The sequence below is a fragment of the Triticum urartu genome, chromosome 7A (genome assembly GCF_056163025.1).
Source record: "Triticum urartu cultivar PI428250 chromosome 7A, HENAU_Tu73, whole genome shotgun sequence".
NCBI classification, from domain to species: Eukaryota; Viridiplantae; Streptophyta; class Magnoliopsida; order Poales; family Poaceae; genus Triticum; species Triticum urartu.
In genome coordinates, this window is record NC_141879.1 from 452,638,865 (window position 1) to 452,663,737 (window position 24,873).

At 48.0% G+C, this 24,873-nt stretch overlaps 1 protein-coding gene and 2 long non-coding RNA genes across 6 annotated transcripts; 1 reads left to right on the forward strand and 2 right to left on the reverse strand.

Moving 5' to 3' along the window:
* Positions 1–527: 527 nt before the first annotated feature.
* LOC125518904 (protein ROS1A-like) lies at positions 528–23,751 on the forward strand. 2 transcript variants are annotated; one of them, XM_087537845.1, is made up of 15 exons: positions 528–1,977; positions 2,123–2,202; positions 5,142–5,226; positions 5,304–5,395; positions 5,493–5,561; positions 5,636–5,672; positions 5,762–5,844; positions 6,281–6,724; positions 6,883–6,919; positions 7,007–7,064; positions 7,128–7,267; positions 7,397–7,462; positions 7,557–7,671; positions 14,771–14,809; positions 23,642–23,751. In XM_087537845.1, the coding sequence occupies exons 1-15, from the start codon at positions 529–531 to the stop codon at positions 23,716–23,718; spliced, it is 2,871 nt and encodes a 956-aa protein (XP_087393971.1). In that variant the 5' UTR covers position 528; the 3' UTR covers positions 23,719–23,751. The 2 variants fall into 2 exon arrangements, with proteins under 2 accessions (XP_087393971.1, XP_087393970.1); XM_087537844.1 differs by lacking the exon at positions 7,557–7,671 and having other exon boundaries at positions 700–1,977; positions 23,642–23,687.
* LOC125528803 (uncharacterized) lies at positions 2,243–6,767 on the reverse strand. Of its 2 annotated transcripts, none has more exons than XR_007292476.2 (3): positions 6,630–6,767; positions 6,299–6,474; positions 2,243–2,535 (listed from the first exon to the last, which is right to left on the reverse strand). It is a non-coding gene; the product is annotated as an uncharacterized LOC125528803 (long non-coding RNA). The 2 variants fall into 2 exon arrangements; XR_015612269.1 differs by having other exon boundaries at positions 6,299–6,531.
* Positions 7,502–23,885, reverse strand: LOC147959915 (uncharacterized). Of its 2 annotated transcripts, XR_015612268.1 has the most exons (5): positions 23,623–23,885; positions 21,843–22,154; positions 16,673–17,129; positions 8,296–8,412; positions 7,502–7,878 (listed from the first exon to the last, which is right to left on the reverse strand). It is a non-coding gene; the product is annotated as an uncharacterized LOC147959915 (long non-coding RNA). The 2 variants fall into 2 exon arrangements; XR_015612267.1 differs by lacking the exon at positions 16,673–17,129.
* Positions 23,886–24,873: the final 988 nt, after the last annotated feature.

Below are 24,873 nucleotides of genomic sequence, written 5' to 3' on the forward strand. Positions count from 1 at the left end.
AAGAAACAGCTTGCAGTTTCCCGTTCGAGTGCCGAGGCTGAGTTGCGAGCAATGGCTCTTTTGACGGCAGAGGTGACTTGGTTACGGTGGTTACTTCAGGATTTTGGTGTTTCTGTCACTACACCGACTCTGCTTCTATCTGACAGTACAGGTGCTATCAGCATTGCACGCGATCCTGTGAAGCATGAGCTCACCAAGCATATTGGTGTTGATGCTTTCTATGTGCGCGCTGCTGTGCAGGATCAGGTTATTGCTCTTCAGTATGTGCCTTCCGAGTTACAGTTGGTGGATTTCCTGACAAAGGCTCAGACTAGAGCACAACATGGCTTTTATCTCTCCAAACTCAGTGTTGTTCATCCACCATGAGTTTGAGGGGGGGTGTTAGAGTTATAATATAAGTCATGTACCCCTTTGTATTTATCTCGTTGTATGAGGGGTTTCCTGCATATGTTCCACACCTGTACATGTATATATATATCGGCCTATGGCCTCATGGGAATACAAGTTGCATATTCCTAACAGTCTCATATGCCTCCTGGACAGAATGATAGCTGTTCTGGACTATTTGGTGATTCTTTCAAGCTGAAAGGGAAGTTCTCTGTTGAAGAGATACTTAATACCGAGTTTCATGAAGGAAGTAACAGTAACGAATTGATTGGAAGTTTTTCTGGAGATGGATTCAACTTTGCAGCAGGAGAATGTTCTGTTCCATATAGGGAGTCCCTAATTGACCTCCATGAAAATAGGCAATCAAAATTTGTTGTCCCAGAAAGTGGCATTGCAAGCGTGATAGAAGCTGAAGTACCAATGGAGGATGCTATTTCTTCACAAAATTCTTCTGTTTCTTCTCAACATTCGCCAGATTACCCTTTTCACAGAACTGATCCAATGGGGTTCAGTTTGTTGCCATACTTCCCAGAAAAGGACCACATGGTGATAAATTTACCCAATAGGATGACAAGTTCAACTGGACATGCAGAGCATCCACCAATGCAAGATTTCCAGAACATGCATAATGATATGGTCGGATCATCAGAATATGGAGTTAATCTTCTTCCAGTCCCAGGTGTGAATAAAGATGTGTTGTTTGATCTAAACAGAACTTATCAGGCTTACGCCTCCTATCTCCAGAATGGCCATGTGGATTCGACGAGTGTTCCTTTTGTCAGCCATCTGGACAATTCATTCTGCACAGGCCTTGATAGCATGTTTCATCCAAATATTACACAACCTGAGGATAGTTTTTATCAGTTACCATCTGCTTCTAGCATGTCCAACAGAAATAAAACCAGAGAGGCTGATTGTTCAAGCAATGTTCTATATTGTATGGACGAGTCACTAGTCCAGCAGAAGTCCCATTTTCCTACCGAGCCTTCGCAAAATGAGAATTTTTCACCAATAATGAAACAAAACTTTCAGCCATTAATTAGTTCAGTGGATGAGTCACTTTCTAAAGAACAGTTATTTTGTGAATACAAATTTTCAAGCAAGGACATTGAAGTTCCATTTGCGCAACAGCAAGAGTGTTCAAATTCGCAAGAGGTATACAGAACAAGGGCAAAGCAAATGGACGGTCAGTCAGGATGCAGCCAACCCCAACTGGAAAACATTATCAGACTTCAGGCAGAAACATGTGAAAATTATTGTTCTTCAAACTTGTGTGAAAACCTGAATGCTCATTCACAGGTCTCACAGGGAGTTGCAGATCCCATAAGGAAATCAAAAGTTAGTCAAAAAGGTTCATCGGAAGTTCCTACAGATGAATCAAAAGGAAAGACGGTGTGTGGGCCTACAGAGAAAACTTATGATTGGGAAAAAATACGAAAAGAATTGTTCGCCAATAATGGAGATAAACCAAGAAGTCCTAATGCAAAAGATTCGGTTGATTGGGAAGCAGTACGGCAAGCAGATGTGAAAGCCATATCTGAAACCATTAGAGAGCGAGGACTGAACAATATGCTAGCAGGCCGAATAAAAGTAAGTCTGGTATAAGGAAGCTTTTTGACAAAATGACAGGGCTGAAAACTCTAGCCAGTCAAACATGTCCACATTTCAACTGTGGTACATGTTTGATTTACAATATTAAATTTGCCCATTTTAATCTTGGTCATTCGCTGTGCAGGAATTTCTAAATCGATTGGTGAGAGACCATGGAAGCATTGATCTTGAATGGCTGAGAGATCTCGAACCAGAAACAGCAAAGTAAGTAACCAGTTACATTTTAAGAAAACTATCAGACCTATTGACCGACGAAAAAGGCTTTCCCCCCTCTTTATATTACAAAGCAACCACCAAGCAAAACAAGGTCACACCAGCAGTACAGGAGCAGTTCAAACAAAACACAAACTAGTCTAGTTCCGAAGAAGAGTGCAAGGTTAGCTGGGGGCACAGCACAACAACCCCAACAAAGAAATAGAGCAACAAGCTAATCCGGCTCCGGCGGTGGTGGCGGGGACGGGAGGCGATGGAGCGAAGCTCGGCAATGATCCTGTCAATGTTGTTGCGAGCACACCGCTTACTGAGCGGTCTCCATAGCTGTAAGAAACCACATAATTTGTAATATCGCGTCAGTAGCGCGTCGCGGAATCATCAGTCAATCACAAGCTTATTACGGATGGTCCATAATGTCCAAGCTAGAGCGCTAATTACTACCACCCACATTGTGGGTCGTTGACTAGCGGCATGTTACGCACTTCAAGGAACATATCTGGGAGGTTGCCATGGCACCATCCGCCACCAATCCCCTCCTGAAGGGTACTCCACAGGAAGATCGCTGCCGGACATGTGAAAAAAGATGTGACTGGAGTCTTCCGGGACATCACATAGTGGGCAATTTCCATCGCTGGGGCCACTTCTCTTTCGAACCTCGGTACTCGAGGGTAACCAACCTCGCGCCAATTTCCAAAGGAAGATTTTGATCTTCATCGACACTTTCATCTCCCAAAGGAGATTAAGTTCCGCCAGACCCGGCGTGGCTGCAATGGCCTTATATAAGGACTTAGAGGAGAATTGTCCACTCGGCTCGAGATGCCAAGAGATGGTGTCACTCTCAAGCGAGGGGGTGTGTAGCGCCACACACTCAATCAGCTCCTCCCATTGGTCCCGTTCCGCCGTACCAAAAGTACGTCTAAGCGTGAGGTTGGCAAGGTTACCAAGGGCATCTTCTACCGAGATATGAGGTCTCGCACAAATGCCGAAAAGCAGCGCAAAGCGTACCGCGAAAGGTCTGGTACCCGACCAACGGTCCAACCAAAACAGGGTACCAACCCCGGATCCTACCGAGATAGAAGATCCTATACGGAGGACCGGGAGTAGTTGGATTATCGCTTGCCAGAACTGGGACCCTCCAGACCGTGGGGCAAACGCCAATGGTTGGCCACGCAAATATTTTGCGTGTAGGATGTCTAACCACAACCCGCTCTCGCCCGCGGCTATTCTCCACAACCATTTGGAGAGAAGGGTGATGTTCATCCGTTTGGATGAAATAACCCCCAAGCCACCTTGGTCCTTTGGTTTACAAATCTCCGACCACTTGACCATGTGGTACTTTTGTTTATCGCCATTGCCGGCCCAAAAGAACCTAGATTGGTATTTGGCAATGTCGTGATGAAGGGATTCCGGGAAGCTATAGAATCCCATAAGGGTACGCAAAAGGCTTGTTTTAGTTTCATAAATTATTCTTATAGCCACATGGGATAGATAATGCACTTGTTTTCAAGCATTCTTTCCACGAATACGCAAAAGGCTTGCATCTCATTGCCCTAAAACAAAGGAGAGTTTTGCATATCTCGTGGTTCGTCGATTGAACCATGCACCCAGTCACAACACAATGTGATTACTCCCTGGGCATGATTAACATCACACCCCTTGCACCAGCTAGCTCTGCGCCTCTGGTCCCAAGCACGAGCTGCCAGGCTCTTAAGCCTGACGAAGCTGAATATCGACACTTAGAACTGAAGACAGTATATAGAGGTGTAATGTTTCACCTCTGAGTGATGAAGCCTGCGTCGTCCAATCTGCATCTTACGGTTCCTGGCGCCACTTACCGCTTCCTACCAGCTTCGGCAATATCAACCACAGGTGGTCCATCCTACGGCTCACCGAAGCCCAGCCGTCACTGTTAATTTATCCGACAACGGGCTTGCTCATTTACTGTTTCCCCCTCTTTTGCTTGCTGTCCTGTAAGGCTATAAGAACAACCATTCTGGATCTGAGACGATCATCTCTTGTAACTGGGTTAAAACCCTAAGCCGCTGTGTTCCGGCTGGCCTCATATGTACCTCAGATCTTGCCCAGATTGAGTGCTTTATCCTGCCAAAGTAGCTACTTTCTACTGAAATTCCTCTTAAACTGTAACTCATCGACAGTTCAGCTAGTCTAAACCTGTCACGAGCCTCGTCCTGAATCTTGCACAGCTGCTGCGGGATGCCTCATCGTGCAGCACTGAGAGTGCAGATGTTCCGCTGCTTCCAGGCACCAGGCTGCAATCATGATGAGCGATGTTGTGCCCTTCCTCTGAGCAGCAATACAGACAAGACTGAGGAGGCCCACCATGATTGGAAGTAGACACCCGGCTGCCGTAGTGGTGCCATAGTTTTGGCACAAGACTAGGCAATCGACCAAAAGATGCTAAACAAGATAACTTCAGTCAGTGGTGCCTGTTTGTTTTTTCGTTCTTTTCTTGGGCTTGTTGAGCTATGCCCTCAGCAGAATCTGTTGTACTGCTGTGTGTGTGTGTGTGTGTGTGTGTGTGCGTGTTGTGTGCAGCGTGAACCTTGTTAAACTTTGTTGGACCTTGGCTCTAGTGGTTGCTTTATTTATAAAGCAGGGCGAAAGCCTTTTTTGGTAAACAAGATAACTTCATAGTAAAGTAATAGAAGTGCACATAGTATATAAGATGGCAGAATCTTATGTGACGATGCTAATACTGAGATATTTTTTATAAGTCAATTTGATCCCAAGATATTCAACTAAGTAGTAACCGAGTGTCGGAAAATTCCGAGTGCTATGTGCGATTTGCATGTCTCAAACATGCTTGTCATACAGGCCTGTCTATTAGCAATAGCTAAATATTTTTTTCTTAATTACGTTTGACCATTGCATTTTCTTAACCTGTCAGAACCTTTGTTTCACCCTTTCAGGGAGTTCCTTCTAAGCATTAGAGGGCTTGGACTCAAAAGTACTGAGTGTGTTCGCCTTTTGACACTAGGTCATGTAGCTTTTCCGGTATGTTCGGTCCTTACCTTGAGAAGCTTCTCCCAGTTACACTCTTATTCAGAGAATCTTTATGTTTAATCCCTTAGGTGGACACAAATGTTGCTCGGATATGTGTCAGGCTTGGCTGGGTGCCTCTTCAACCTCTGCCTGACTCTCTTCAACTGCACCTATTGAAACTGTATGTTTCTTATTCCCTTGAGTTAGCTTGATCACAGGGAGCATATACATATATACCGGTTAATTTGTCTGACATATATCATCTTCTTCCATCGAAGTTATCCCGTGCTGGACCACATACAGAAATATCTTTGGCCTCGACTATGCAAGCTTGATCAGTTTACTTTGTAAGTCAAATTAAGCATTTCAGAAAACAAATATTCTTAGCTTCCAACATTTAGTAACACCTCTCAGTATGCAGGTACGAGCTTCACTACCAAATGATAACTTTTGGAAAGGTGACAGGCGCGAGACAGTGCATCTATCTAATGATCTAACAGGAATTTGAGTTAATATGAACTGATGGACTGTTTTCTTCCTCTTTCAGATTTTCTGTACCAAAAGTAAGCCTAACTGCAATGCATGCCCCATGAGAGCTGAGTGTAAGCACTTCGCTAGTGCATTTGCAAGGTAATCTCTTAAATTGCATGATATCCTTGTTACTTCAGCTATTAACCAGCTACACAATATTTTTTAGACCTTAGATCATGGAGTATATATGAAGGATGATATTCTCTATCTATTGCAATTCACAATTGTAGCTCTAGACTATGTGTATGATACGAGCAACCTTGGCACAACTATACACGACCTGATTATTTTCTAATCATAAGATATAGTTACATTTATACTGGAGTGTAAATCAGTTCTCCCTAGTTTAAAATTTGATTGAAATTATCGGGCTAGCATTAATGAAAAGCTCATACCTATTCGATTTTCTGTTCACGCACTTACCTGTTCTACTAGCTTGATATTCAAATGGTGAGTTTTATGTGAATTTTGAGATTTCGTGGAATCCAAATTGTATTTTGCTGACATGTCACTAACAATAATGTGTGTAATACAGTGCAAGGCTTTTGCTTACTGGTCCTGAGGAGAAGAGTTCGGTTGCATCAGAAAATTTAAAGGTCGCAGAGATGTGCCACCAAACATACATAGACCCGAGACCAGAGGGTCATTTTGAGTGGAATGCAAACCATCACGGCCATGTTGCTTCTGGTAATCATCAGCCAATTGTGGAGGAACCATCAAGCCCCGATCCTGAACCAGAAATTGCAGCACAAGAAGCTTCAGTACAGGATCTTTTCACTGACGACCCTGATGAAATTCCTACCATCAATCTTAACATGGAGGAGTTTAAACAAAACTTGAGGAGTTATATGCAAGCAAATAACATTGATACTGAAGACACTGACATGTCAAAGGCCTTGGTCGCTATAAGTCCCGAAGCTGCATCTATTCCAACTCGCAAGCTCAAGAACGTCAGTCGCCTGAGGAGTGTACACAAAGTGTATGAATTTTTCCTTGATATTAAACTAATTAGAATATCTCAGAGTTCCTTTGTAATATCTGCATCACTCAGGATGGAGAACACACACATCTATCTATGTATAATTTCATTTGTTTGCAGCTTATTGTTTTGACTTATTTAATTTAATTTGTTTGCAGCTATGAACTGCCGGATTGGCACCCTATTCTGAAAGGAGTAAGTTCCGAGCAGATAGCAACTTAGGCACTTTTTTTTATTAATCAAGTATGCGTTAAAGCCAGGGTTTTGCTTACATATTTGCAGTTCGACAAAAGAGAGCCAGACGATCACTGTCGATATCATCTTTATGTTTGGACCCGAGGCAAGAGCATGCACTTGAAACTTTATCCTAGTTACATGTTAATAATGCTGGAAATTTAAACAGGTGAAACAGCACAATCAGCTGATGCACCAAAGACATTCTGTAACTTCGACGAAACCAGTAAACTATGTGGAAGTTCAACATGCTTTAGCGGCAACAGTGCACGGGAAATTCAGGCTCAGAAAGTCAGAACAACAATTCTGGCAAGTTCCTAATAGGTTTTCTAAATGAGTTACTCGCAGAAAAACCTTTTTAAACATGATGATAAATTTATGTGCATATATATAATATCCATAAAGCAAAAATAATCACTGTGTGACAAATTCAAGCAGATACCATGCCGGACAGCAATGAGAGGAAGCTTTCCGCTTAATGGGACATATTTTCAAGTTAATGAGGTGAGCATAATTTTTTTGTAGTCACGACTGCCAGTAATAGAAAGTTAAGATTTTGGTCATGGGATTTATATGTGGTACAAATTTTGTGATGTAGTTGTTTGCTGACCATCAGTCAAGCACAAATCCAATTGATGTACCGGGAGCATGGATACGGGGCCTCCGAAGACGAATGGTTTACTTTGGAACGTCAGTTCCGACAATATTTAGAGGTCTCTCTCTCTCCCACAACTTGTGGCCTTCTAGATCAGGGTCTAGTACATAAACTGAGCCTTCAATTTGTCTCATATCTGCATTGACAAAGTCCTGTCCATGGCTTCATGCATCACTGTGTCTGACATACACAACCTTATGCCCCCAGTAGCCCTGACTTGTAGCACCTCCCGAGCATCACTGTCCATCTTCATTGGCTTGACATCCTGCATAACTTGGGAGCAAGCTTATTGTTAGAAAACCCATGGCACAAAGTCGATCATCAGAGGACAAGCAATCACAACAAGACTCCGAATTTGTTAACGGTTCAACGCGACCGTCTATGGGCTCTCCTCCCCATGTACAAAATCAACATAGTACAATCAACCAAAGGCCCTGTTGCATAGTCCATCAAACAACGCCTCCTACCATCACCCACAGCTAGTTCAGTCATCCTTGTGACAGGACCATCCCCCTCATGATTTGTGTCTAGCCTACCAGCTTCGCCTAGTCTATTTTGGCTTTTTTTTTTCAGCAAACCTGCTTCCATTTGCTAGATGTGGCTAGAAACAGGACCAACAAGGGATTACAACCCACAGAAATTACTCAGGGGATACACAAGGAAAAAAGAGAGTAAAACAGACCTGGAGAAAACTCTCGAAAGAGTGTGCCACGTGAAGAGGTCCTTTTGCGGATGCCACGGTGCCTTCTCGGTTGCACACGTACTCATCATGCTTCTTGGCCACTAACCAAGGACATGCCTGCCACAGACAAACACAGTCACTGCCCGCCACCAGTAAACGAAGAACACCGGGATTGGGGCAATGGGACCTCCGGGTGATCTCACAACCATAGATCTGGAGGTTGGGGCTGAAGAATAAAAAAAAATCCAGTTTTTGCTTGTGCTTCAACAACATCGAGAGAACCCTTGAATGGGCAGTTCTCTCTGATTGGGCTGAGCCTTGTACTATTCATGGTGGGCCAAGTGCACAGGAGACTTTCTTCTTCTTTTCTTTTATGTTTTCTAATTTTCTCTGGTCACTGATTGGCTTTTGTAAAACATGTAACTAGTCACATAAATAACAATGCATTATATGGCACTGCCACAAAAAGTTTGGGAGGCATTTGAAAAGCTTTGGAATTTTTTTATAATTTTAATAGTGATTAAAATATTGTTTTGTCCCCTGTTTTAATTGTTTTAGGGCATCTAAATATTATATAAAATGTTGGTTTTGTTTTTTTATAACTGCTTTGGGATTATTTTCAATATCATGAACTATTTTGTATAATTAACTTAAGAAGTAATTATTTGACTTTATTTTAATTTTAAATTTCAAATCGGATTTGAATCAACGCGAGATTAACAACAGTGACAGCGGTGACATGGCATACTAGCATGTGATTACTGCAGCTGAACTACCGGGGTGTTACAAAACACCTCTTCAGAGTCGATGTTGGTGCGCTGCACGTAGCCCTCTGCGATGAGCCAAGCCTTGTACTTTATCACCTCCTCGGTGGTGTTCCTTTTCTGGTTGAACGCCCACTTCAGACTGATAGGTCGGTGACCTGCGGGCAGATCACAGACGGACCAAGTCCCGTTAGCTTCAATTGAAGCCACCTTGTCCATCATCGCAGCCCGCCAAGCAGCATGGAGCTCGGCCTTGGCAAATGCCGCCGGCTCGTCCTCCGGCATAAGAAGGAGCTCTACCTCCCCTGGGTTGGCCGCACCCTGATCAAGCAAGTCGATGACCCAGCGGTAGCGGTGCGCGGAATCAGGGTCGTCAGCGTCGTCGAACATCGTTGTATCATACGGCAGCGGCATAGCGAACTCCACTTCCTGTGCCGGCGGGTTTATGGAGTTTTCGCTGCCATGGCAGCAGTTCTAGGTGTCGAGGAAGCGCCCACTGGAGCGGTTGTCATGGCAGTGTTTTTGCTTGTTGCCGCAGATGGTCCTGGTGCTGCCATGGCAGTGTTTACGCCTGGCGCTGCCGTCGCACCTACATCCATGATGAAGTCGATGGTGAACGTGCCGCCGACGCGGTCCTTCTCCTGGCTCCAGCTCCAATTCGCGTCCTCGTCGAACCACGTCGCGAGAGACATACACGCGGCGGTTGGTGGGGTTGTACACCCGATAAGCTTTGGAGCCCGGCTCGTACCCGATGAACACCATGGGCATGCTCCGGTCGTCCAGCTTCTTGAGGTTTGGCCACACCGTCTCGACATGCGCGACGCGGCTGAAGACGTGCATGTGTTCCACCTCGGGCTTCTTGCCATGCGAGGCCTCGTAGGGCATCATCGCTTTGACGCTTCAAGTGTGCGCGTGGTTGAGGATGTACATGGCGGTGGTCACCGAATCTTCCCAAAAGTAGTCCGACATGTCCTTTGCCTTCATCATGTCGCGCGCCATCCCAACCACGGTCTCACAGGGTTGTCGTCGCCGCCGGGGACGACCTTGACCTTCTCTTCGTTGAGGAAGACCACACTGCGAGCCTGCACGGGGTCGCCCAAATTAGCTGCCATGGCATGGTTTTCGGCACTGCCCTGGTAGCCGAATTCGCTGTCGCTGCGCGGGGGGGGGGGAGGAATCGCTGGCATGCCAGAGATCTCCACGACCTTAGCCAGCAACAGATCAGGATCGGCGTCGGCATTGACCTGAGCGCAGATCGGGATCGGCGTCGTCGTCGACCCGCCAGAGGACGATCCATGTCGGCATCAGGAGGGCGCTACTCGAGGTCGCCTACTGCACCACCACTTCGCCGCCACGGCGGCGGGTCCTGTGATGCCGCATGGAGGCGGTGGCGTACCGATCCCGGCTGCCGGAGCGTGTGACATGACTTTGATGCCACTTGTAGCCGCAAATGGAGATGAACACGGCAAGCGAGAGAGAAAGATTTTGTGCTGCACATCCTACCGGGTTGTGCCATCCCACGACCGAGCACACGCCCACGGCGCCCTAAAACTTCACCATGGATCGCACATAGCGCATCTCGCGGCTTCACTCCACCTAAAACCCCGAGAAATAGCTAACTAGATTATTCCAACAGGGTGTGGTCTTCCTTGTTCGGTTTCAAGATCATTGGATCCACCTCCTTGATAGCTTGAGTTAATCTTCCGTACAGAAGTCCCTGGCTGCAGAAGGACGTGTGAGATTAATTTGCTGAGATGCTCAAACTGTGCCTTGGGCATGTTGTCTCTATCAATGGGACCAAAGTTATCCATTTTTCCTAAATAAATTAACATATAACTAACCTTGTATGTGCTATTAACTACGGCACCAATGTTGGAATGAAATGAAGATCTATATTGGTGTTAAGATCCAAATCCTAGTGGGAACTGCAATGCTGTTAGGATCACCAAATTTAAAGGCCTTACATGGACGGATATAATGTTTGTATTCTCCATGGTTTTGTGTGGTGTGTAATCTAATTGAAATAATCACAGTTTTCCCGCAAAAAAGGAAATGGGACATCATAACTTTGTAGCACAGGTCTTTAGACTTTGTCTACCATGCCTGTCTGAACTTTATATAATGACTGAAACTGCTCTGTTACCGAAAAAGGCTTTCGCCCCGCTTTATAGATAAAGCCCAACATCCAAACAAAGTTCGGCCACAACACACACACGCACAAGTCTGACCACGACAAGAAGTCAAAGGGTTAATGCTGAGGGCACAATTCAACAAGCCCTGAAAAGCAGAACAAAAGGCACGCACACACAGGGTGCTGCACATCATCTAGTCTGGCTCCGGAGGAGGCGGGGGGAGCGGGGGCGCCAAGCTGAAGGCCATCAATCGAAGGTCGGCGATGAGGTTGTTGATGACGTCCCGGTCCTGTGGTCGGCTAAGCGGCCGCCAGAGCTGCAAGTAACCACACATTTTAAAAATGGCGTCAGTAGCACGTCGAAGAGGGACCTTCTGAATGACAAGCTTATTGCGGACGGTCCAAAGCGTCCAAGCGAGGACCCCAACGCAGAGCCATCTGAGATGGCGGTAGCGCGGGGGGGAAGCATGGATTTCAGCAAGCAGGTCAGGGAAGATGGTGTTACACCGCTGACCCCCAACTGTCTCGCGGAAGCAGGACCAGAGGAACTGGGCCGTAGGACACGCGAAGAAGATGTGGTTAGCATCCTCCACCGTGTCGCACAAGGGGCACATCCCGTTCCCAGGTCCATTACGCTTACGGACCTCCACGCCAGTTGGGAGGCGGCCGCGAATCCATTGCCATAAGAAGATCCGGATCTTCAAGGGCAGGCGGATATCCCAGATCAAACTAAAGGGTTCGGGTGCCGTCGAGGGGGCGATGGCCGCGTAGAGTGATTTGGTGGAAAAGCAGCCAGAAGGCTCCAGCCGCCAAGACGTTATATCCGGGGAGCCAACGCCATCCATAGGGAGGAGGGCAATGTCCTGCATAAGGGTGTCCCAGGCAGCCACTTCTGGAGGCCCGAAGGGGCGTCGGAAGGCGAGGCACCCTAAGTCAATAAGGGCCGCCTCGACAGAGATACAAGGGTCAACTGCAATTGAGAAGAGCGCAGGGAATCGCGCGGCCAAGGGGGAGTCCCCAAGCCATCGGTCCAGCCAGAACAGTGTCGAAGATCCCGTACCAACCGCTATGGAGGTGCCAATACGAAGCACCGGAAGTAGCTGGACGACGGCCTGCCAGAACTGGGAGCCGCCCGAGCGCTGACAGAAGGCAAGGGGCTGTCCACGAAGATATTTGTTCCGAATGATGGTGAGCCAGAGACCTCCGTCGCCATTGGCAATGCACCAGAGCCAGCGGGTCAGGAGGGCTATGTTCATGCGGCGGGAGGACAGGATCCCAAGACCTCCCTGATCCTTGGGTTTGCAGATATCCGGCCAGCTAACCATATGGTACTTCTGCTTATCCCCCTCGCCAGCCCAGAAGAATCTGGATTGGTACTTGGCGATCTCCTGATGGAGGGTCTCATGGAGGCTATAGAAGCTCATGAGGAACCATAGAAGGCTAGCGAGCGAAGAGTTGATAAGGATCACCCGAGCAACCTTTGACAGCCAACGCCCTTTCCAGGGTTCAACACGGTGTTGCATACGGGTCACCGTGGGGCGGAGGTCCGCCACGGTGAGGCGCGAGTCACTGATGGGGATCCCCAAGTATGTCGTGGGGAAAGAACCCAACCTACAATTAAGGCGGTCCGCTATGGATTGTGCTTCCTCAGGGAGGTACCCGAGCACCATCACTTCGCTCTTATCGAAGTTAATGGTTAGGCCCGACATCTGTTGGAAGCACAGGAGGAGGAACTTGTGGTTAGCGATGTCATGGGTGGAGCCCTCCACCATAATAATGGTATCGTCCGCATATTGGAGGAGGGAGACCCCTCCCCCTCCGACGAGGTGAGGAACGATGCCATGAATATGGCCAGCATCCTTGGCCTTATCAAGGATGGATGCCAGGGCATCAACCACCATGTTGAACAAAAAGGGGGAGAAAGGATCACCCTGACGAACCCCACAGAGGGTGGGGAAGTAGGGTCCAATGTCCCCGTTGATGTTCACAGCAGTCCGCCCGCAGGAGACAAGTTGCATGACCCTAGTCACCCAACGATCGTCGAAGCCCTTGCGAAGCAACACTTCCCGCAAGAAGGGCCAGTGGACCGTGTCGTAGGCCTTATGAAAGTCAAGCTTCAGAAACACCGCCCGATGGTGTCTCTGCCGGACCTCATGAAGGACTTCGTGGAATACCAGAACCCCATCAAGAATAAATCGGCCTTGAATGAAGGCGGATTGATTCGGGTGGGTAATGGCATCCGCGAGCAGGGTCACCCTATTGGCGTACCCTTTAGCCAAGATCCGGAAAATCACATTGATCACAGTGATTGGCCGAAATTGGCGGATGTCGGAGGCGTCCGGGACCTTGGGGATGAGGGTCACGATGCCATAGTTAAGGCGCCCAAGATCCATAGAGCCTGAGAAGAATTCCTCAAACAGAGCCATGACCTCTGGCTTGATGGTCTGCCAGAACGTCTTAAAAAACGTTACTGGCAGGTCATCCGGCCCCGGGGCCGAGGCAGGGTTCATCCCTTTAATAGCCTGGAGAACCTCATCCTCGGCGAAGGGGGCCACTAAAGCGGCGTTGGCCGCATCAGAGACCAATTGCGCACCCGACCAAATGTCGGGGGCAAGACTAGCCCCACCCCGAGGGGTGGGGGTAAATAGGGCCTTGTAAAAGCCATCCACATGGGAGCAGATGGCCGCGGGGCGGACGAGAGGGGTCTCTCCATCCCAGAGGTAGTGGATGGAGTTGCAGCGTCGGCGGCCGTTCGCCACCGCCTGAAAATATGCAGTGTTGGCATCTCCCCGGAGTACCCATCGCTGGGTACCACGCAGACGCCAGTAGGCCTCTTCATCAGTGTAGATGGTTGAAAGCTGGTCTTCAAGGTCATATCGCAACATCCACTCATCTGGAGAGATTCCAGATGTGTCGGCACGGGCATCCAGAGCTTGAATCGCCAGCAGAAGGGCCTTTTTCCGTTCTCGGAGATCCCGGCCAAGGTTTGCACCCCACTCTTTCATGAATTGGCGGGCAAGCTTGGCACAAAAGTGCCACGAGTCAACAACCGACATGGTGCGATGCGGGGAAGAATGGGCAGAGATCCAGCGGGCAGCCACAGCCTCCTGGAAGCCGGCCTGGTTGAGCCAGAAGAGCTCAAACCGGAAGCGTGGCGAGGAGGGGGGGGCGCTCATCCGCGGTGGAGAGGAGGAGAGGGACATGGTCAGAGCCGATCCTGGTAATCGCCCGAAGCGAGGCTAGGGGGCAGCGTAATTCCCATTCCGGGGAAACTAGGACGCGATCCAAAACGGATCGCGTCGGGTCAGCCTGACGGTTTGTCCAAGTGAACCGGGCACCCGTCCGGTCCAGTTCGCGGAGACCTAGCTCCGCGATCCAGTCATTGAATAACTGCATCCGGCAGTATTCGACTTGGTGGGTAGAAACCTTTTTGTAGCCATGGGGCGGGAAATTTTATACTGGGTATATGACTAAGTGGGGAACTGTGTGAGAAACTGGACCGTGTTATGTTTTATCTGCCAAACTGTTTTGGAAGATATTTTTTGCCAACCAAGCACTAACTGTTGCTTCTTTTTGCCAGGTTTAACGACTGAAGAGATACAACAATGCTTTTGGACAGGTACCCATTTATCTTCCTGCTTTAATGCTATATGGTTGCAAGGACGAGAGCTAGTATTTAGTTCTGTACTACTACTAATTAGTTAGAAAAAAAATCTGGTAATATCACTGTTTATTAGGCACCGTAATACCTGGTTTGATGTGTTCCATTATTCTAGAAGCCCAGTAGTAGGTCAACTTGATTGGGTAGCTCCTTTAGGATTCCATTTGGACTTTGACAAATTTAGTAGAAGTAGCAAACAAGGTAGAATGTAGTTGTGAGCAAGGGGAAATCAAAGACCTCCAAGCACATTTATTTCTTCTTTTGAAAAGGAGGATAACCCTTGGCCTCTGGATTAATTGATGCATAGAGCCATCAACCTCCAAGCATATGCATGAAGCTGATGGAGAAAGGCAAAGGAAGGAGATGAACTTCTTGTTCATTCTTGCTTGTGCTCTGTTGTGAATTCTATCTCCTTATATACAGTTGTTATTACAACTAAAGATAGGATCCAACTCTCCCTTCTCTCAATAATCCTAGCGGCGACGACACTGTCGCCTCCTCCCCTCCCCCATCCTCACACACCGGCAACACTGTCTCCTCCTCCCCTCCCACATCCTCACACACCTGCTGCCACAGGTGGCCGATGACATCAGCAAAACCAACCATGATGCAGCCTACGATGCGACATTATACCGAGCCCACACAGACGCAATGACCGGGGCCGACTACGAGGAGTGTGATGACCTCCCGTTGATGAGGCATGGCTACCCGGTAGAGCATCCGTCGACAGCGACGATGCTCCATCCTGCGGAGCGGGCGAGACTGAGTGGTCGTGACACCTTTCCTCCTCCGTCCGGTTCGGCTATGGCCCTTCGACGACGGCGGGTCTTCGCTTAGAGGCATGGGTTCAGCACTCGGGATGGAGGCAGGGACGAGCCGCAATGTGTCCAGTGACCAGTCCCACACACGACAGGCTTTGGACTGCGATGCACCAGCCGGATGGAGGGAGGCCGTTGTCGTTCGGTGCACGGGCAGCGACTTAGGCACAAGGAGGCTCCCAGTCCCTGTGGCAACATCCATCGTTGATATGGCAGGGGTGTACCGGACGCTCCCCATCAGCATTTGGCACGACGACATTTGTCAAGATAGTTCACTCAGAGGATGCTGCGGCAATGACTGTGGGGTCGTGGTGGATGCTGCATGTCAGTTCACGCCGGTGTGGAGCGGCAGAGGCCACATCTGCCCCGCGTCATGGGTAGTGAGCTAAAGTGGGAAGACGTCCCACCTGTCCGCTAGCATCACTCCTGCCTGGAGTGGAGTACTGGCTGATGTGACTCTTGGAAGATCCGTCATCAAGATGTTGATTGGAGCACTGTTTTATTTCCAGGGTGAAAACCTTGTCCTAGCCTTTATTGCTCAGGATGAACAGAGACTCACTTGGGTTGTTACCTTGTTAAAGGTGTTGTCCCCTTCCTGATGTGTTGGCCTTCATTGGTTGGTCTTAGCCTTTTGGCCACTTTGAGCAGTATATATATAGGTGGGGATCCTCTCCCACGTGATTCCTCAAAACAAAAAACAAAAATTGTCCTCACTGGAACATGGGTAGTTCTTTTGACTAGCAACTTGTACTTAATCATAGCTGACCAAGGATGACCTAAACGGTAGTGCCATCGTTCCAAAGATTGTTTGATGGCATTGAACACACGCTTGCTTGTGTTGGACGAAGTGGGTCTACGAGGATAGAGCTCCTTCTATTATCATAAGCAAGACGACTAGTAGACAAAAGACTTTTTCTACCTTGTGGGACATGAAGGACGTTTTAAAGATGAAGTGATGTGTGATTCAAAATGCGTGAATAACCAACATGATTAAAGTCCATACCTGGTAGTGTGGACTTGTTCATTGCAATTGTATCGTCTACAACTTGTCGAGGTCGTTGGTGATGTAGGTTGTGGCTCCCGTGTCCATGTCCAGACGCCGTATGAGGTTGTGTCGACCCGACACTCTTTTCTTCTTCACCTTGGTATGAGGAGCCATACCTTTTCCAGCATTTCCACGTGGTGTGGCCTGTCTTGCCTCAAGTCTGGCATGTTGGCTTGGGGGTTATTATTCTTGTTGGCAAAGCCCCTGCCCCCATTGTTTCCCTTGGGTTCTTGTTGCCGCCGAAGCCTCTGTGACCGTGGTCAGCGCCACTACCGCGTCCTTGTCCTCCTCCATGCCGGCTATTGGCCTGGCCGCCATGCGAGGCCAGCTTTGACGGAGGACTAAGAACCTCCACTGCGCAAGTCCATACACGTCTCGAAGCTTAAGAGCTAAGTGTACAACTTGCTAAGAGCATCTACAACCGAAGTTGACAAATCCATATTTAGCCACGGATTACGCGTAGTGATTGTCATGGAGAATGATGTCTACGCGCAAGAACAATATCTGCTCATCCAGGAAGCGATGTCGAAAAAACCCTTCACTTTATGTGAAGTAGTCTGTATATAGAAGCCATGCGTCGGCAATCCTATCCCGGGAAATAATCCTTTAGCCTTTTATGAACCCTTGAAATTCAGTACGAGTGCATTCGCTTTGGTTGCAACGCACTGACACCCCCCGACCCCATAGTCATCTTCACATCCTCTCCAATCTGGAGGCATCATAGATCTTCCGCGCTTCCACTTCTTGGTTGCTGGGCAACCACAACTCTTGCCGCTTCTAGATATACCCATGGCTTGATGGGAATCTATTGCGGAATATGCCCCGCTGGTCCTCAATTGGATCTTGAAGCGACGTCGACGAGATTGTTTTGTGCACTAGGGGCTCCTTGGGAGAGCTTGGGTCCGCAACATTCATGGGTCCCTTGGCCCTGTTGCCTTGGTCCAATATGTGGGGCTCTGGCGACATCTCAGTCACGTGCAGCTCTCCGACCAGTCCAACGAGCTGAGATGGTTATGGACTAACTCCGGTCAGCACTCTGCCAAGTCCTGCTACCTAGCTCTTTTTTTGACGCGTCAACGGCAGGCTTACGCCTGCCTGAACCTTTATTAACCACCGTCAAAGTGTTACAAGCATAGGGAACAGAAATACAGGGGGTTTTGGGGAAGGGAAAAAGGAAAAGGAAAAGATTACATTATGCCATGGGACTACATTCTCCCGGCTAGATGGAACAACATGGAGCCCCAGTCACGGAGCATAATTTGCCTCTGTGGTGTCCTGCAACGATGGGACCAAAGTCGAAGATCGTCGGCTGCCGAACTAGCAATAGTGTGGGGCTGGAGTTGTATGTTTCGGAAAACCTTGGCGTTTCGTCTCTTCCAAATGTTCCAGAGAACGGCCATCATAACTGTCGATCATGTCTTGTTGTTGAAATCACCCTCCCAAGCATGTAGTAGTCCATGCGGTGTATGATGGCAAAGGCTGTTTAGTTCTGCCCAGAGCGAAGCTAGGTGTCGGCATTGAAAAAGAAGGTGATCAATGGTTTCACATTGGTTGCAGAAGGGGCAGTCGGCGTTGGTGGCAATGCCCCGTCTGAAGCGCATAGCATTCGTGAACAAGCGGTCCTTGTTGGCGAGCCAGACAAAAATTCGGCATTTATTCGGTGCGTAATTTCTCCAAATGGCCGACACAAGGTTGTCATTGGGCCGCGACTTCCAAACCGCTTGGTAGGCCAGCTTAGTGGTTAACAGTTTGCCTGCCTCCCTCAAAATTCTTCTGTCAGCATCCTGCAAATTCACGTTTACCGAAGCCAGAACATTGCGTAGATCAGCAAGCTCGCACTCAGCCGTGTGAGACAGGCTAGGGGTCAGGTCCAAGGTTAGGTTGTTCGAGCCCAGAGCACGAGTCACCGGAGTGTGGACCCGATTGGAGTGAGAGAACAGAGCCGGGAAAAGTTGTGCTAGGGTTTGGGTGGTGCTAGGGAGCCAAAGGTCGAGCCAGAATGAGGTAGTAGCGCCGTTGCCAAGTTGCACCCGAGTGTTTGAACGAAAGAAATCAAGGCCTTTCATGATATCCCGCCAGATAGGGGTAGAATGACTATCGTCCGTACCCACGTCATGGGTGCCAGACCATCCGTATTTGGAGACAAGGTAGGAAGGCTGTCGTGAAGCCGCACCGTCGTGTAGCTTGGAAATGTGTTTGAGGAGGAGGCAAACATTCATTTGCGTTAGAGATAGGAAGCCGAGGCCTCCATTAGTGAAAGGAGCGCACACGATGTCCCAAGCCACTTTGCAGTTACCCCGGGTGACCGTGTCTTGGCCCGTCTAGAAGAAGGCTCGACAGCGTTTCTCAATCTCTTGCACAGTGCCGGCGGGAAGAAGAAGAACGCTCATAGCATAGATTGGCAGGGCCCGGAGAACGGAGCGGACGAGAATTGCCTGCCTGGCCAAGGACAAAAGAAGTCCCCGCCAGCCGGCCAAACGTCGGTCGACCTTATCGATGATAAAGAAAAAATCCTCTAGAGTGAGTTTGTGGGTGGAGAGAGGCAATCCTAAGTAAGATTGCGGAAAGGAAGCGACCGGGCATCCAAGAATGGCCGCAAGGTTGTTAGAGAGCTCCGGGTCGACGTGAATAGGTGTGAAGGTGCTTTTGTGGAAATTGATGGTAAGGCCGGTGGCCTCGGAGAACTGAAGTAGGATTTGCTTGAGGGTCCGCAGCTGCGCTGCATCTAGAGGAAGGATAATAAGAGTGTTGTCAGCATATTGCAAGACGGTGCAAGGGATATCGTCCACAATTGGATGGGAAAGAAGGCCATTTGCGGAGGCCTGGAGAATTAGGCGCTTGAGGACATCAGCTACAATAATGAAAAGATAGGGGGAGAAAGGGTCACCCTGCCGCAGGCCTTGCCGACACGGGAACCAAGGGCCCGGCTTGTCGTTCAGTAACACGGCCGAGGTAACGAAGAGTTTAGGTGGTCGACCCAACGGCACCAGGACGGTGGAAAACCTTTTGCGCGTAAGATCGCGGCAAGGGCGACCCAAGACACAGAGTCGAAAGCCTTGTGGAAATCTAGCTTGATGACGATTGCAGGGATGCGCCGTTTAAAACAAGTTTGGACAATGTCCGCAGCATGAACAAAGTTTTCGGCGATCCCACAGCCCCGAATAAAACCTGTTTGCTCATCATGGATGAGGTGGTCGATTAGAGGCTGGGCCCGAAAGGCGAGACACTTAGACGCAAGCTTGACGGAGCAGTTTTGAAGGGACACTGGGCGATAGTTTTCTGGCTTAGCGGCATCGGACTTCTTTGGAAGGAGCACAATGTGGGCTGTGTTCAAACGCATAAGGTCTCCTGAGCCAGCATGAAAGTCATTAAGCAAATTGAGAAGATCCAATTTAACAAGATCCCAGTTGCACTTGTAAAAAGAAGGGCCAAAACCATCCGGCCCTGGGCTTGCATCGTCCTTCATGGCCCAAAGAGCAGCCTTAATTTCCTCCAAGGTAAAAGGAGCAGAGAGGTTGGAAGCCTGAGCGGAAGTAATTGAGTTCGGGAGAAGTAGACTATCGAGATCAAAGGAAAAGGAGACCGGATGGCTTTCGCCAATCAGGTTCTTAAAGAAGTTCAAAAGAACAGCCTCCTTGTCACAATGCGCAGTGAAGGTAGTGCCATTGTTTTCAAGGGATTTGATTTGGTTTTTACGATGTCTGACCGAGGCACAAATATGAAGGTATGCCGAGTTTTCGTCACCGAAGACGCAATCCTTAACCTTTGCTCGTTGCCTCCAGTAGGCTGCAATGGCAGCATTATGGCGGTGCAGCGAAATCTTGACGGCAAGCCGAAGATCGGATTCGAGAGACGACAACGTCCTGGCCTCTTCCAGCTTGTCCAGGAAGTTGATAGTGGTATGGCAGTTTAAGGCTAAGATCCTAGGCGATCTTCTGTTGGACAACCACTTTTTTGCCATATCCCTGGTACACTTTAATTTGAGGGAAAGAGTTCCAGCAGATCCAAGGTGGGCATGCTGAGGACCGACGCTCCCCCAATTTGCGGCCACCCGTTCCTTGAATAAAGGGACATTGAGGAGAGAGCGGTCAAGGCGGAAAACCGAAGATCTGGGGATGGAAGTGGCTGCCGTTAGCCGGATGGGGATGTGATCGGAGGTTGTCTTAGCCAGAGAAGAAAGACAAAAGAAATCCGGAAATTTTGAGGCCCAGTCCACGCTTGCCAGAGCCCGATCAAGCCGGACAAGAATGGGCACCTCCTGCTGGTTTGACCAAATAAAGCGTCTGTCGAGGAGAGGTAGACCCTGAAGTCGGAGAGTGTTAATAGTTGAGGCAAAAAGGTTTGCCTCCAGCATATTGAAATGCGTTGTTCCATCCCAGACCCCAACTGGCGCCTCTGTTGGAAAACCTTGGCTCCCCTGCAGGTCAAGGTGTTCTCCTGGCTGGCCGTTCTCGATCGTTTGTGAACGAATGGACCGACTGGGCCCACCCCACGAGCAGATGGGCTCCTTCTGCGATCAAGTGCCTGAAACCATGTACCACCTCATGATCAGATGCCCTTTCTCGCACCAAATTTTGCATGAGGTTCTTGGTTGGTGTCGATCAATGACATCGCCCCCATGTCCGACAACCCCCTTTGTGGACTGGTAGGCGTCTTTGTGCTCCCAAGCGCCGACCACCCTGCGCTGAGGTTTATCCTCGATCGTCATACTCACGTCCTGGCACCTTTGGAAGCACCGCAACGGATGTATCTTCGACAAATCTTGGCCCTCCGTCGCTCACCGGTTGCAGATTATCCAGGACACACACACACACACACTGTTGGGCTAGAGCTGACGCCACTGGAATTGGCACCATCATCCCGGAGAGATAGATCACCTTGTGTCAGGCTGAGCATCCCCCTCTTTGCTCCGGGCATCACTCTCACGCCTAGCAGTGTATGTGTTGTGTGATGTAACCTAACCTATACTTTCATCTACTTTTCTATCAATGGAATGATATGCAAGCTTTGCATATTCATGAAAACAAAAAAATGATACAGAAGGAAGGATTCAGTTTATATATCCACCACAACAAACAGGTTTTAGAAGCTCTATCTACATCATAAAAAAAGCTCTATGTACAAATACCTCCAAGTCGATCCCTTAACAACCATGAGTTGATCTTCAAGCTTGGTATTAGGCTCGAGTTCTACTCAAATAAAGCTTGCGATGGTTCGAGCTTGGCTTCATAAAGTCCAATAACAAACGAAAACCGAAGTTCACTCACTTGAAATTGAGCAAGCTGGATTAGACTCGAGCTCAGCTTGACAAAATGATAAAAAGGTCAATGTTTACTCATATGAGTGCTCGGTGTCTCGACTATCTCTTGACATTATGTTGTTGTAGATGTTGGATGTACTTGGCATCGTCTTGAAGACTCTTGATACTAAATATATTTCCCTTTATCACAAAATATGAAAAAAAATAGGTTTAGCTCGATAAAGCTCGAGTAGGCTTTGCTCGACAAAGTTGTGGAAACTACATGAATATGCGTGGAAGCAATCCTTGTGGTGCTATTTGAGCTCGAGCTTGTTAGACTCATGAGCTCGAGTCCATCTCGTTTGAGGCTCGAGCCGATCTTGAATAGCTTGTCTAGCTTGGGTTTCTTTTACAACCTTACTAACTTCAAGAATATAGAGTTTGAGCTTGACAATGTTAGATTTCACGCTGAGGAATCAGGGCCAGTGTCACCCACATTTTCCCCTAAAATATGAAGTTGTTCACCTTATAGTGGTCTTATTTCCTTTTTTTTCCGAAAAGGAGGTAGAAACCCCTGGCCTCTGCATCAGTACGATGCACCCTATAGCAGTCTTATTTCCCCAATAAACTCTTATCATTTGGAGCATATGTTTTCATATCACATACTTTGAGACAGTACATCTACTTTTCCTAACGTGGTTAGTGTATATGTATTATCCCATATTCACACTTGCCAACAAATATTTTATATTTCATGAGTATTATCCAGTGAATGTTCTTTATCGTCAGTATATATGGTGACTAGTATTGTCAACATAGCTCAATAAAATTAGCTAGTTAGAATCAGTGCTTCCTTTTCTTCAATGAATGATATCCTATAGTATAGTACTCTATTGGATTGGAACTTTGCATTCACCAACAGTAACACCAAAATGAAAATGCGGTCATTGTTTCTATTGGTTGTTATATATGAAAATTCATTTTCTGAATTTGCAGTATCAGACAAAACTCACCACTTAACTAGTGTATAGTAGACAACGACCCAGGCTTCATGGCAATTTTTCATGTTATATCATGTAATTTGAATCATGAAATAGGGCCTTGATTCAACCAGTGTCTATCCGTCCTCTAAGAAATTTAAGTTGCAGCTATTTCGCCTCATTAAGACATCCATACAGTCAGTGCACTCGTAAATAAATCTGTATATCTAGGATTTATTACTTTGGCACTCATGCTCAGAAATGCTTACAAAGTCTTTTTGGAGCATCATTTTTATTCTAGAGCATTAGGAATGTTTTTTCTTCATGAATTATTGCATTCAGAATGTTTTGAATTTTGTTTCTATTTGTTTGATTTTACTGTTCATGAGGGTGCCTGTGAGCTCGTGATCAGAAACTCCATGTCTCTTTTGGTGTTCTTTTGAATTCGTTATCTTCATGCTTGTGATAGCAGTATAGTACAACATTTTCAAGTTCACCATTTAGTAACTAGTAGTAATAACTTGTGTTATACTCCCTCCGTCCGAAAATACTTGTCATCAAAATGGATAAAAAGGGGTGTATCTAGAACTAAAATACATCTAGATACATCCCCTTTTATTCATCTTGATGACAAGTATTTCCGGACGGAGGGAGTATGAGCTAGAACGTGCTTATGCAGAGGGATTTACCTTTTGTTTATTTTTGCAGGGGTTGTATGCGTGAGGGGCTTTGACAGGAGACAGAGGGCACCAAGACCGCGGCGTTGGACACGGAGGCGAGTCTGAGATTTGACATGTGCGAGTGGGAGGGTGGCCTTTTCATCTTGACCCCCGGTCAGATTAGACGAACTTCGAACTAGATATGGGGATGCCGCGACGAGCGGTAGCGAGTTGTAGATTCACCGGCGAGGCACAGACAGGAGCTCGCCGGAGGCAGGAGCATCTGGAGGAGAAAGAAGACGGGCCAGGTAAGAAGATGAAATGTGCCCGGGGGATCGGTTGGGGAAGAAGACGGGTCGGGGATGAGACTCCCCGTCCGGATTCATGATGGCGGCGTCGGTCTTTTTTTCGAGAGTACGTACCATATAAAAGGCAGAAAAATATTTACAAGACGCTAGCGTAGAATGCGAACATTCCAGCCAGCCAACTCTATACAGACGGACTAAGGCTACTCTCTCACAAAACGCTGAAGACCTCCTACTCCTACCCCTGCATTCATGAGATCCTTCATCTCCTGCCCGATTTAGCCTAACAATTGTGTAGGGTTTATGAATTGCCTCGTCCTGTTAAACACCCTGTCATTTCTTTGCTTCCACAATGCTCAAGTCGTGACGATAACCAGGGTGTCAAAACCACGCCGCTTTGCACACCTGAAATGGCCCCTCGCCCGAAGCCACCATTCCATCAATGTATCTTGGGGCTCCGGCGTCCTGAATCGGATGTTGAGCTCTTGAAAACCTAGATACCACACCTCCCTTGCTTAAACACATTGGATCAGGATGTGCTTGATATTGTCTTGGTCCTGGAGGCAAGTGAAGCAAGGAGAGGGATGATCTTGCAATCCATGTCTGGCGCGACGATCCGAGGTCCATGAACGCAGCTGCACGGCCAACCAGGCAAAGATTTTGCACCTGAGGGGTGCCCAGCTCCGCCAAACACACTTCACAAAGGGGACCCTCTCCAAGCCATCACACAACCTTTGATAGGTAGATCTCGCCGTATATACTCCAGATTTGTCGCAGGGCCACGAGAAGGTGTCTGGCATCTGCGCGGACCTCTGCACAGTTCCAATCGCGTGCCCCAGGTGCATGAGTTGGAGTTGGGCCGTGAAGGAAACGTTGCCATGTATATCCTGGAGCCATCTATTGTTGGTCAGGGCCTCTTGAACCGTCCTCCTGTTGCGCGTGCGAGTATCCACTCCGCTAACAATCAGCGGTGCGA